The sequence below is a fragment of the Bos mutus genome, chromosome 10, assembly GCF_027580195.1.
Source record: "Bos mutus isolate GX-2022 chromosome 10, NWIPB_WYAK_1.1, whole genome shotgun sequence".
Taxonomy (NCBI): domain Eukaryota; kingdom Metazoa; phylum Chordata; class Mammalia; order Artiodactyla; family Bovidae; genus Bos; species Bos mutus.
In genome coordinates, this window is record NC_091626.1 from 7,403,021 (window position 1) to 7,417,054 (window position 14,034).

The 14,034-nt window shown below is 39.4% G+C and overlaps 1 protein-coding gene across 1 annotated transcript in view; it reads left to right on the top strand.

Annotated features, from left to right (window-relative positions):
• Nucleotides 1-14,034, top strand: part of IQGAP2 (IQ motif containing GTPase activating protein 2) — a 307,540-nt gene that overhangs the window by 227,762 nt on the left and 65,744 nt on the right. Inside the window, exons 14-16 of the mRNA XM_070377236.1 lie at nt 4,184-4,274; nt 8,844-9,011; nt 13,347-13,489. Coding sequence (XP_070233337.1) covers nt 4,184-4,274; nt 8,844-9,011; nt 13,347-13,489 — 402 coding nt within the window. The remainder of the gene's footprint in view (nt 1-4,183; nt 4,275-8,843; nt 9,012-13,346; nt 13,490-14,034) is intronic.

The following is a 14,034-nucleotide window of genomic DNA, read 5'->3' on the forward strand; positions in this document are numbered from 1 at the left end:
GAGAAAGTTGTGTAACTCCTCCCACTGCTCACAGGCCCTTCTGGGCAGAAGCTGTAGTTCCTACTCCGTGTGTTTATGTGCATGGAATGAACGCAGATAAGGGCAGTCCTTAACAGAGGTGAGCTGGAAACAGATGCTTAGCAGCAGTTAAATTTAAATCTGTTCCTTATCTCATTTTTACCCACTTTAAAAATAAGGTTCCAGGGTGCCATTTCTACCTAGTAACTGAGCTGTCAGAAATTATCCTTTTCCTTTTCCTTTCAGCTATTTCAAATCTTGTTAGATTCATTATGTGATTGTAAACTAAATGAATCACGGAAAGCAAGGTGATTTTTTTTTTTTTAAGACATTAAAGTTGTTCTAAGCGCTTGATTACTTTGAAAATTCTCCTTCAGTGTCACATCAGTCTGAATTCGTCATCAGTGCTTGGCCAAAGCTTGGTTTCATTGTGTTTTGTTTTGCCATAGGTCATCATATTCTGAGCCATTCAATAATTCTATAGGGTCAGATAAGTAGGGATCCCCCCAAAAGAACACTATTTGTTTAAACTAAAATCATAGCACATTAAGATGCAGAGGACTCCCTTTATCCAACGAGTATTGGTGAGCAGGTTTACAATAAGCTTTTTTTTCTCAACTGTTGTAAAATATACATAGCATAAAATTTGCCATCTTAACCACTGTTAAGTGAACAACTCAGTAATGTTAAGCACATTCATATTATTGTTTCACATATAAGCTTTTATGTGTAGTTATATTCTGGAGGATATAATTTAATATGTAGTTAAAGAAACTGCATTATAACAAAGTTTCGTACAGTTAACAGCACTTAAACACTACAGACAGCCCAATAGCTTGTTGCCTATAAAAATGCAGCAAGAATCAGAAAATGCAAATTTCATGAGACTTAAGGATAAAGAATAAGGTGGTAGGAAACTGATATGTGTGAACTTTTCACATCGTATCACACCAAGAGCTTTACAATCAAAAGTCAGTGTTTAACAGTACTCTTGCCTGGAAAATCCCATGGACGGAGGAGCCTGGTAGGCTGCAGTCCCTGGGGTCGCTAAGAGTCGGACACGACTGAGCAACTTCACTTTCACTTTTCTCTTTCATGCATTGGAGAAGGAAATGGCAACCCACTCCAGTATTCTTGCCTGGAGAATCCCAGGGACAGGGGAGCCTGGTGGGCTGCCGTCTATGGGGTTGCACAGAGTCGGACATGACTGAAGCGACTTAGCATGGCATAGCATAGCATACCATGTGTGAAATAGATCGCCACACCAGGTTCGACGCATGAGGCAGGGTGCTCAGGGCTGGTGCACTGGGATGACCCTGAGGGATGGGATGGGGAGGGCTGTGGGAGGGGCGTTCAGGATGGGTGACACATGTACACCCATGGCTGATTCATGTCAGTGTATGGCAAAAACCACTACAATATTGTAAAGTAATTAGCCTCCAGTTAAAATAAATAAATTAATTTTTCTTAAAAGTCAGTTCTTAATACTTCAGCCAAATAATATACAATTACCTGGTAACACAGTACAAACTGAGGTAGATTTTAAATTATTTACAATTTTCTAGGAATCCTCTAAATTCAGGAATTTATTACTTGATTTTCGGATGGCCTACTTTCTCTTGACTTAATCCATCTGTAACTCGTATATTGAACCTGGCTTTTTAGCTGGAAGTAGAGACTTGAACAGGCTTCCCTGTTAGCTCATTTGGTAAAGAATCCACCTGCAATGCAGGAGACCCCAGTTCAATTCCCGAGTCAGGAAGATCCCCTGGAGAAGGGATAGGCTACCCGCTCAGTTTTCTTGGTTTCCCTGGTGGCTCAGATGGTAAAGAATCCGCCTGCAATGTGGGAGACCTGGGTTCGATCCCTGGGTTGGGAAGATCCCCTGGAGGAGGCATGGCAACCCACGCTAGTATTCTTGCCTGGAGAATCCCCATGGACAGAGGAGCCTGGCAGGCTACAGTCCATGGGGTCACAAAGAGTCGGACACGACTGAGCGACTAAGCACAGCACAGAGACTTGGCCATCCTATAAATGCCCTGTTTCCAGTCTTCCAGTGATCAATTGAAAGGAAGACCTTACACTGGTAGGCTTCAGTTTTTACTCTTGGCTTTGCTTTTAACTCTAGCAACCCTTTGCTGCAGTGGGTCATGATTTAAACTGTTGACTTAAATTATTTTGATTTGCAAAGTCTCTCGGGTTTAGCTTATAAAACTAATACCTTCAGCTTTGAAGTAGATTGTAACTTTCTTCTCATCTGAATAACAGTTTGTATGGTGCATCTTCTACAGAGGTTAAGTTATGAAGAAATTTGGTAAATACCCTTCAGAGAAAAAAAAAATCTGAAAAAGACAGAAATGAACTTGTGTGGAGCTTAGTTTTTAGGCTGTACCTGGGGGAGTGGTTGGGTTCTCTTTGGCTTAGAAGCAGAGGAAAAATACTTTCTGTTCCCCTGTCCCTTCACCCTCTTCCAGGTCTCAACTTCCCGTCTTGCTTCCTGTTTGAACCTTCCACATCCTTTCTCCCAAAAGATGGAAAATCTTATTAGCTGGTGATTCCCACGTGGCAGATCCAACTAGAGGTGATTGTAGAAGCAGGAACCAAGCCTTCATCCATGGTCTTCTTTAATCTGGTGGTTACAGGATGAAATAACAGATATTTTGTCTCATTTTCAGAGCCCTCTCCCATGTACCATCTCTTATTAGGCTCTGAGGGAGATAGAGTTGAAGCCTACCAAAGATGCTGGTGCATGTTATTTCTCCTTCCTGCCCCCTATCCTTCTTGAGTCCTAAATGATGGAGCTGCGTCTGCCTGGCTCCAAAGAACCACCCTCTGTTCATCACAGTCTTTCTTTAGTCTATCGCACAAGTAGGCAGATATTCCCAGGTTTTTAAAATGAAGTGTCTCATCTTCTCTAAAATACTTAATTTCTACCAATAACAAAATTGTAATCTTAGACAAGTTTATATGAAATGCAGTTGCTATCTGGAAGCCCTCTTTAATTACACTGTATGCTGGCACTGCCTTTGGAGTAAAATCAGAATCATCCCTTAAAGTAAAAATGAGTAAAGGTAACTCGGTACCTTTCTACTGCTGCTTCCACTTCCTTTCTGAAGCTGTCCTTAACGACTTGGTCTTTTCTCCCCCTGCATCTCAACACTCCTAATACAAATTCATCTCTTCTTGGCTATTTCTAAACTTATCTATCGTTAATATTGCTCTGATCACATTGTATCATAGTTTTTTATTTTTCATTATGGCTGATTACAGGATATTAAATGCAGTTTCCTGTGCTATACAGTAGGGCCTTGCTGTTGATCCCGTAATTATAATTTTTGATGCACCTGGCTCTTCTGCTAAACCATTAGCGCCTTGAGGGCCATCACCATGTTTCTATTTGAATACGTTTGTTCTTATTTTTGCCACTGTGTCTGATAAAATCCACACATCATTTTTTCCCACAAATTGAAAGTGTTCTGTGGCCCCCTGAGCCACCTTGGGAGCCGTAGTTGCTGAGTGATTGGGGGAGAGAATATTTGATTGACCAGGGTAGTCAGAGAAGGCTTTTTTGGAAGAGGTGGCATTTAAATTAAGGCCTGAATGATAGGAAAAAACCAACAGCCACACACCTGGGGTAGAGCGATGGGCTCTGAAGGAGGCTGGTGTGAAGGTCAGGAACAGTGAGTAGATAAGGGGGAGATAAAAACAGAGGGATGAGCAGGGCCAGACCCTTAGATGCCCACAGTCTGTGGGAAGGGAGTGTTGTTTCCTTCAAACTGCTGGAGAGAACCTCTGAAGGAGTTTCGCAGGGGAATGATGTGATGAGATGTCCTTTTGGGGAGGGGTCATCGGGTTCTCTGTAGGGGACCACTGGGGTTGAAGCTGACATGGAAACAACAAAAGCAAATAGGAGATGGATGCAGCTGTCAAGGGAGCGATGATGGAGCGGGGTGGACTGGACTAAAGGGGTGGTTGTGCAGAGGGGAAAAGTGGCCCCATTTGGAGTCTGTGTCATCCATGGCGTGTACGGCGTGTGACCATGCTGGGTTGTTGCTAAATAAGAGTTTGTGGAAATTTTAAGAAAGTGGCTCCTGAAAAAGCATTGTTGATTCTGTTTCATCGTCATTCACTGTTTTTTTCTTTTATTCTGTGACCACATTCTCAGGACCCTCAAAGTGCTTCCAAAATTCTTTGGCTGGATGAGATACAGCATGCCGTCAACGAGGCCAACAAGGACATAAACAAAGCAAAGCAATGTAAGCCCCCGCCGCCTCCTGCTGCCGCAGCTTTGTGCTTGCGTCTGGCTATCCCCCGAACTTCTGTTTTAATTCCTAATTTTTTTTAAGTGTGCCATTTTTAATTTCTGAAAAGATATGAACTCTCACCTATTTTAATTCTTGAATTCATATTTATACAAAAATAAGGTTGGTCAGTTGCACTGGTTTTTGCAATTAAGTACTATTTCCAGCAAAATCTGAAGTTGTAGCTGAACCAAGTCCAGAAAGCAGAAAATAATTTCTCAACTCTTAAACTTATAGTATAATCAAGTCCTTTTTTATCTTAATCCTTAGGAAGCTAGACCATCCTGCTTTGCATTGTAATAGCATTTTTCAAAGAAACAGAACTATGTATTTTTTTTTCCTGTGGAAAAAAAAATTACATATGTAGCCATGCAGTTTTCTCTGGAAAGCAAGTATCTAGTACTGTCTATCTCTACATGCATTTATATGGAAAAATAAAGAGAGATTTCATTTTAGAAATAGGCTCATGTAATTGTGGAGAGGCTGGAAAGTCCAAAATTTGTCAGGCTGTCTGGCAGAGGCCAAGGGACAGCACTTAATCACCAAAGACAAGTGGCTGTGGTTAGTAGAATGTTAATAGATAGCAGAATCAAAGCAATAATTCGGAAACTCTGACGCAGAGACCTATGGAATTTGCTAATTGGTTGCGGTACTCCTAGAAGCGAAACAGACAGTCTATTGAACTCTGGCTCGGCTTGTACAAGTGGAAGAAGAGTTCTGGGTCAGGTCAGTGGGGCAGAACTTGAATCATAGACAGAAAGCCATGGTCCCTCCATCAGTTCCCGCACTTGAGCCATTTATAGACCCAGAAGCCCTTGAAAGAAGGAGGGACTGCGTTCCCTTGGGAAAGGAACCTGCCACGTTACCAACACGTTACACCCTGCTGTGGTGACTGTGCTGCAAGGAAGGACACAGTCAGACTCTGCAGAGATTACCGGACACTGGCTCTGAACTGACCCAAATTCAGGAGACCTGAGACTGCACTGTGGTCCGCCAATCGGGATGGGCTTATGGAGGTCAGATGATCAGTGGAGTGTTGCTTGGGTTCGTCTCACAGTGGGTTTAGTGGGTGCTGAAACCCACCCGCTAGGGTTATTTCCCCAAGTCCAAAATGCGTAATTGGAATAGACATACTTAGCAATTACCAGACCCCCACTTTGGCTCTCAAATAATTGTTTGTGTTTTTTTTAAGCATCTATTTTCTTAAAGGATAATAAGAAAACTCACATGGCGATCGGGGTGATAAGCTAACACTCTCCATGTATAAATAACCTATGTAAATTAAAATAAGATTCCTAAAATTGTAGTTCATTAACCTGTCCATTCATGACATAATTAGAATCTATCCTGTTGTATCAGGTCGTAGAAGGCTTTTGAGATGCCTAGTCTTGCTCCAGAAGATACGCTTTGAAACGTCGCAGGCATTTGTGAGGAACATCTGGATTTTATTTCCTTAGCCTGAAAAATATGTGTATTTCTCCAACCTGAACTCTTACATCCTTAGGATCTTTGAAGTCTCTCCGTTCAAACATTCTAATCCTTAAGAAAAAAATAAAATTAAGCTGTGTACACAAGAGATTTAAATTTATGTATTAAACTGAAGGCATCCGTAGTTTGAAAAATACACTTTTAAGAAATTATATTGTCATCAAGGCACTCAAATAGACTAAAAAGCTTATAGTTTTTCTCCTAGAGATCAAACCAGTTTAAAAGTTATTTTGTTCCTGTTTTTTATGTTGTTCTTAAACTTGGCTTACAAATGTTAAGTCGATCCTCTTGAGACTCACAGTTCTGTTTACTATGAATGTAAGAGATTTTCTCAAATGTGTGAGATTTGTGTGCTCCACACTTGCACATTTAAAATCCTTTCTTCTACTTCCATCCTGTTCCTTAAGAGTTGATATAGTGTCTTCTATGATTTATAACAACAAAAAGATGTTCTAAAGATAAAACTGCCTATATTCTTACACTGAGATGAGAATTTTCCAGTGTTTTCAACAAGGAATTTAATCTTACTTTTAAAAGCATTTTTCATCCTTTGTATGAAGACTTGAAAACAAATTCAGGTCACATGTTGCAATTATCAAACCCACTCCCAGATCATTTGTTGGCCCGTATGTTTGACCACAGGCAGATTTGAAAGGGCAGGGTAACTCAAGACTCCCTGCTTTTGGCCCGATGTCCATTTTCACTGGAGCATCTTGCTTTCTTCAAGTAGATTTGTCTCTACTTTTGACTCCTTAAAGCAATGTCGTTCAGCCGTTACCCATGATTGTACCCTAAGAAGTCTTTCTAGACTTTCTTCCCCCATGGTGCTCCTTACCATGAAATTTCAGTACCACTAATATATACCTGCTTATGTGCCACATGTAGATATGTGCTTTTATATATAAACTTCTGTGGTTTTTATGTTTTACTTTCTCTTCCTAAGAACCAATTTTTACCCTCCTGGGGGTTATATCACCTGTTTTGAGAATGCATGCCTTAGAGAAGCCCTTCTGGCATATGGATTAAGACATAAATATATTTTTGGATCTTAGGAGGTCTGGAGGAGGTTTCTTCATTTGTTCCATAGCAGAAACATACCTGACTTTCTGGATATCGTTTATGTGTCATTCTAAGCTCTCTGGAACTTAATTGCAACCTGTAGCTTAAGAAAAAAAGCGGTCAAAATAGCTGTCTCAAAGCCTGAGCACAGAACTAATTTTTGTCAACTCAGTGGAGACCTCGTGGACAGCTTCTCTGAGTCTGTTTCTTCTTATCTTAGGCATAAGGCTTACCTGTTGGTTATGTCTCTACCCAACTCAGAAGCTATGATTTACCAAGAAGTTAGGTGCTTTGGCTGCGCTATGGAGGCATTCAGACAGGAACAAGAAGTGATAATTGACAGTGGTGTTAGAGGAAAATTAAGAAGAGGAGGAGTTTGGGAGCATTTATTGCAGGAGCAAAGTAGCCCAACACCTCCATAGTCTTTGAAAATATCACATTATCACACAATATAATTTTGATGCCATAAAGAATTCTTCTGGCAGCTCTCAGCAAACATTAAGCACCAAAAATGTACTAGGGACTGTGGGTAAAATGATGAGCAAGTCTGAGCAGGACTGTTTTATCAGATTTTTCCCCAGGGCTTTAGTTTTCATGGAGCAGGATTCTGTTAAGATGAAGCTTGGTACCTGAAGGAGTCAGCTTCAGTCATCTAGAAGATTAACCCATGGACCCACTGCTTGTACATCAGCACATGTACTTGAAATGTGAAAGAATATGAAAGAAATGTATGCCTTCGTAACACCCATCTTTTAAGGCAAATAGCATTTCACTGGGTTTGATAAAACTTTTTGATGTAATTCATGTGAGGATCCTTTGTCATTTCCTTGTTCTTTCCTCTTCTCTGAGACCACAGACTTCTCAAACACCAGGACTGCCTTTTGCTCCTACTAAGCAGCTTCCCCATTCCCCTGAACTTCTGTATCTGAAAGGACCCACCACTGTAGCTTTTGTTCAGCAACAACTGGAGTTGGCCACCGGAAGTCTTTACCCTTTGAGTGCTCCTCCAGATTGCACGATTGGACTCGTAGGTGTCAAAAGTCAGACTGTTTTTCCTAGCACATCAGCCTTCACAGTTCTGTGCACATCTGAATGAAATTTGATGACAGTAGTACATATACCATTTAGCATTTGTATGGCAGAGTTTGACATGTCTGTTTAAAAAGAAAGGAAAAAAAATCTTTCTCCTCTCTCTTCATCACGATGTTGTTTCATCTATAAAGTATTTTAACCTGGTTTCTTCCATCTTTTTGTTCTGCCTTTCTAACCCTGTACATTTACAGGTTGTGAAGACAGTAGGTCCATTGGTGGGGCCAGAATATTCTTGCCTAAACTAGATGGTAAAGAATTCACCACGTTATCTTTCTTTATCTTTCAACCAAGAGTCGAATGTGGTTTTGTTTGTGGGGAGAGGCAGACATTTGAAATGGGATCACGTGCTTTCTAGGTCTAAATTGGCTCCAGAATTAAGTTTCTGGGCTCCACTGCACATATCTACCAGCTGTGCCCGTTGCCTTTCTAAAACAGTCATTCAGGTTGCTAAGGACAATCTTGAAAGTATACTTGTGCTGTACCAGAGAATGTCAGGATTTCTGTGGCTTAGATACCGTTTCACTTATTCTAGTGAATAATACATGTTTTCGTAAAGCTTGTTCTCAAATACTGATTAATGACCCGCATAAGGGCTGCATATCTACTGTCAACATATGTCCACCCTGTTTCACAGATCACCGCAGTGGGCAGAACCTAGTGCCTTGAGATCACGCAGGAGTAATGAGGAAATACTGCTCCTGTGGATTTTATTCCTCTTACAACCTGAACAGTTGATGACTATCTTGAGTGTGTGCAGTATATTCTCTCAAAGGGTAAACAGGTTTAATACCAATGCATTCCTAAAAGGTTGACTTATATCTTTGCATGCCTCTAGGGTGAGTAGAAGATAATTATTAACAGAAACATTTCTTTTTCATTACCCAGGGGTTACACTGGTCGTTGATGTTAATCAGTTTTTGGAGAAGGAGAAGCAAAGTGATATTTTGTCTGTTTTGAAGCCTGCCATTGGTAATGCAAATGACGTAATCCCTGAATGTGCTGACAGGTACCATGATGCCCTGGCAAAAGCAAAAGAGCAAAAATCTAGAAGTGGTAAGCTTCTTCATTGTTTAGCACAAATTAAATAGCACTTTGAATATGATGACTTCTGTGGTATTGTGTTATCTTAGTTTTGAGACAAATAATCACTTTCAAATGAATATTTCTGAATGTTTGTCATCTCTTGCAAGGAAATTTTTTAGTGTTTCTTTTCCTTTTTTGTCTTTTGGAAATCTGTGATTAACTTGGTGGCTGTGGTGGGTGCCATATACTTGAGAAAATACAGTATTAAAAGGAGATTTTGCTTCCTATCAGTTTTGCCATTGAGCCATCCTTCTAGTGGTACAAACTGATTTTTACACTAATATATCTCTCCATCCTTTTTGAAACAAATGATATTGTACACTTACTAATGTACATTAATACATTATTAAGTAGAAGTAAAGAGTAATCTTGAAAGTATAAAATGAAATGCAGCAAATTGGTCTCTATTAACCTTGGCATATACTTATGCCTATTCAATCCATGAAATGTTAGCTCTGGAAACTGTTTTAGATCATGAGTTTAGGACTCATTTTTCAGGTTCAGAAAATCACGTTGATGGCATTTTGGACAGAGGGAGAAAATGACAAGCCCAATGAGACTAGTTTTTGGCAGAGAGAGCCCATCGTCTCTTCAGCGTGATAGATTTTTGCTGAGCACTTTCTGTGTCCCGCTGTCGAGGATTAAGGTGTCTCCTGACTCAGGCTGATGTTTATTTGTACCACATGTACATAGTACTTCTCATCTTTAGAAAATTGCTTTGACAATATATAGCCTTATAAATGGAACTTGAGGGAAAAAAAACAAAACTTTTTTAAATTCGCTAGAAGTCTGTCCAGAACTACCCTATGGACTTATAATTAGCCTGATGTATTTCTAACTTGGGAATTCTACCCTCTGATTCTGAACATTTTCTGATAATGAAATGAGAATAGGGCTACTGGCCATCCACTCTTACTTGCTGTCTGATCACCCTTGAGCCTCTCTCTGCTCCCTTCACATCTCTTCATCAGTTTCTATAGTGCCCCTACCTCATCGTTTATGAGGAAAGACTTGCACAACTGTATTTATGCAAGGGGTGATTTTCTTAGAGATGACTCATCATAATTTCAAATCCTTGGCCCAAACTTAGCTTTATCTTCTCTTCCCTAAGCTTGCCTACTCCTTTTCCCAACTGCCATGTTCTGATCAGCAGAGAAAAAAAAATGGTCCCCAGATAGCCAATTTAGAAACCTAGGAAATACCTTAGATTCATTTTTTCTGGAAAAAAAGGAGTTGGGACTTTTTAGAGATTATACTGAAGCCATAGATGGATTTGAGGCATATGCCATCCAACACTAAGTCTTCTGATCCATGTACCATGGTATGTCTTTGCTTTTAATTAGGTCTTTAATTCTTTCAACAATGTTTTGTAGTATTCAGTGTATAGGGCTTGCATCACTTTATTTGAATTTATTCCTACCATATTTTATTATTTTTGATGTCATTGTAAATATTAATTTCATTTTGGGGTTGTTTGTTGCTAACATATAGAAATACAATTAATTTTTTTATTGAGATATAATTCACATACCATAAAATTTACTCTTTTAAAGTGTGCAATTCAGAAGTTTTTATTATACTCCCAGACTTGTATAGCTAACACCACTAGTTAATTCCAGAATATTTTTCTTATAATAAATGGAGCCCATTACCCATTAGCCATTGCTCCCCACCCCCAACTTTCAGCCCCAGACAATCACTAATATACTTTCTGTCTCTCTAATTTTTCCTATTCTGGACATTTCATATAAATGAAAATCATACTGTGTCTGACTTCATGTAGCATAATGTCTTCAAAGTTCATTCATGTTGTAGCATGTATCAGCTCCTCATTTCTTTTATGGCTGATAATATTCTGTTGTATGAATATGCCACATTTGTTTATTCATTCATCAGTGGATAGAATTGGGATTTTTTCCTCCAGTTTTGGCTATCCTAAGTAATACTTATGTGAACATTTGTATGCAAGCTTTTATGTGGACATATTTTCATAAAATTTATTTTTGATGTTGATTTTGTATCCTGAAACCTTTATTCTAATAGCTTTTAAGATTCCTCAGGCTGCCACCTATTTTTATAAATAAAGTTTTATTGCAATCCAGCCACAGTCATCAATTTGTATGCTATTGTCTCTGGCTGCCTTCATGATACAGTAAGAGTCAAGAAGTTGTATGAGAGACCTGTAACACACAAGATGGAAATTACTCTCTGGCCCTTTATAGAAAAAGATTACCAACCTCTGTTCTCAGAGGAAGAGGACAAGCTTTCTAGGGAATTAAAGACTAACTTTCATTTTCAATAGAGCTGTGAACATTGTTTGAGTGTGTGAACAGGATGATTTATTCTTAACTCTTTCACCTCTGGTTCTAGGCTGTCTGTTTTTCCCCAGACTATAGTGTTCACTCTTGCATAGATCACTTAGCCTTAGAGCTCAGTTTAGGTCTTATATAGGTATGATTTTGTCTGGAAGGCATCTAGAAAACATGTTTCCATATAGAATGCACATCACCTCTTAACTCACTGTAATCTTTCTCTGTTGTGCTTCCTTAAAGGCCCGTAATTAGTCTTTTCCCTCAGTTAACAAACCAACTATGTGCATGTATGCTAAGTCGCTTCAGTCATGTCTGACTCATTGCGACCCTGTGGACTATAGCCCACCAGGCTTCTCTGTCCATGGGATTCTCCAGGCAAGAACACTGGAGTGCGTTTCCATGCCCTCCTTCAGGGGATCTTCCCAACCCAGGGGTCAAACCCAGTTCTCTTACATCTCCTGCATTGGCAGGCAGGTTCTTGACCACTCGTGCCACCTGGGAAGCCCCAGCAAACCAGCTCTACTTCTTAGGAAAAATCCTTGAACCCTGTTCTGGTGATGTCCTCCTCAGCCTTTGACCTGACTCTAAACTCATACTTGATGTGAAAATTATAGAAGTCTCCTTTTCTATTATTCACTGACATCCCAACCCAAATAAAGCTTTACAGTGCCAATGTGATTCACTTTTAACCAACTAAGAACTTTTTACTTCTCAGTTCTTATGAAAATAAAAGATATCTTTTCCCCCATTTTTATTTGATTTCCTTCCTTCCCACTGAAAGAGTTGCGTTAAAAAGTGTCCAATCTTCTGAAAACATTTGTGAATCTGGTACCTGTTGGTGATTGAAAATATATAATGATTACTTGTGATCATCCATATTTGACTGTACAATATATTTTCTAGTAAACCAGCATTTCTAAACAGATAATGGTTGTCTGATTGGCCATTTGAAGAGCTATGTATCTCTCTGTGGATCTGGGCATCCACAGAACAGTTGACAGGCATTAAAAAACCAATTGAAGAATCAACACACTTTAAAGGGCCTTAAAGTTATCTTTGCTTAGTTATTTGAATCCATTTAAATATTCTTTGAGGAAATTCACTAGGACTATGATTTACCTATAAAGGCAATTAGTCTAGTGCTCACTTGACAGCAGTTGGCTTAGCTTGCTCTGAAATTTTTATTTTTATTGTTTTTAGCTCTCTGTTCTGAGACAATCGTAACCATTCAACAAAATTAATAGATTGCTAAATCTATTTTGTTGATTGCAAATAGATTGCATTATTCTTGACCAGTTTAAGCCATGACTGCCATAGATGTTTTTTTCCCCTAGTATTCTCTCCCTGAGAAAATTAAGTCCATTTAACATTTTTTTCCTCCTGGTTTTGTGTGGTTTTGTAGAACAAGATGAGTCAGAGCAATCAGGAATTTTCCTTTTCCCTTCTTAGTGACCTCAGTGGTTATGTATGCCGTTTTGTGCTTTGAATAAAGTTGTCTGCAAAGACGAGTCACTTCTGCTTTGGTTTAAGGCAAATCATTAAATAATGGGTCCTCCTTAAATAGTGGGTCACAGCCCTCGTAGGCCACCCCTTTTCAAAGAAGTTGCTGGAAGACATTCTAAACAAAGAGGATTCTTCCTCATTGGTCTCCCCGTCTACTTGTGGTGCTATTCACATCTACCTGGTGTTTCTCTCCTTGTTTACTTTTCCTTCTTGCTGGCCATGTGTGACTCCTTTAATCCTCATGAGAAATTTGACATGCAGAGCTAACATTAGACGTCACTCTCCTTTTACTTTGGCTTAGTAGGGAGCTGCCACTGAATATACAGAATTCATTCCATTTTAATGACTCATTGCTAATGATTTTAACTTAGATTATCTGAATGCCTGGTGGAAAACACCCTTGTTCAATTATTTTACTTGCTGAAGAAACTACGTTAATCTTAAAAGTTTCCACGTTCCTCTTTAGAATTTAACAAACCTTTTTCTTTAGTGTCTACTGAAGGTTCATGGCTTAAACTCACCCTGCAGGAGAAATATGATTACTACTACAATATTGATTCAAAAGAGAGTTCCTGGGTCACACCTGAACCCTGCTTGCTTAAAGAATCATGGCTCATGGGAAAGGAAATTGAGGTAGGAGTCTGCTGTTTGATGGAAAAATGTACTATATAAAGATAAGTGTGATTGCCTTTCTATTTTAGAATCAAGGGATTGATGGGAAGAACTGATTTATTTGAAGGCTGGATATGGAGTAAAGTCTTCATGAACTGCAGCTAGGTGTGGCTGTATGGTTACTGATTTCTAGAATGTCTTCTGTATGTCAGAGCAGCACCACAGAGCAGCGGGCAGATAAAGCTCTTGCAGATTATATAGGATGGCAGATTACCCTAAGAAATCAATCTTCAGGTTTTCCTTGACACCAGAGCTCAATTAGTGGTAATTCCTTGGTTGTCAATATTCAAGATGTCTTATTTCTTTCCCCCTACCTCAGCCTATAACAGGAAGCAATATTCTTGAAGGAATGTTCACCAAGATTGCTCTGGACTTGAGACCAAAAGTTGGCCCCAGAAGATGTGAAACTTGCTCTGTGATCCAGGCATTTGTAGTGTGTTTAAAAGAAAATACTTCTAATAATTGAATTCCGTCTTGAAAAAATTAGAACTCACACATATAGATCT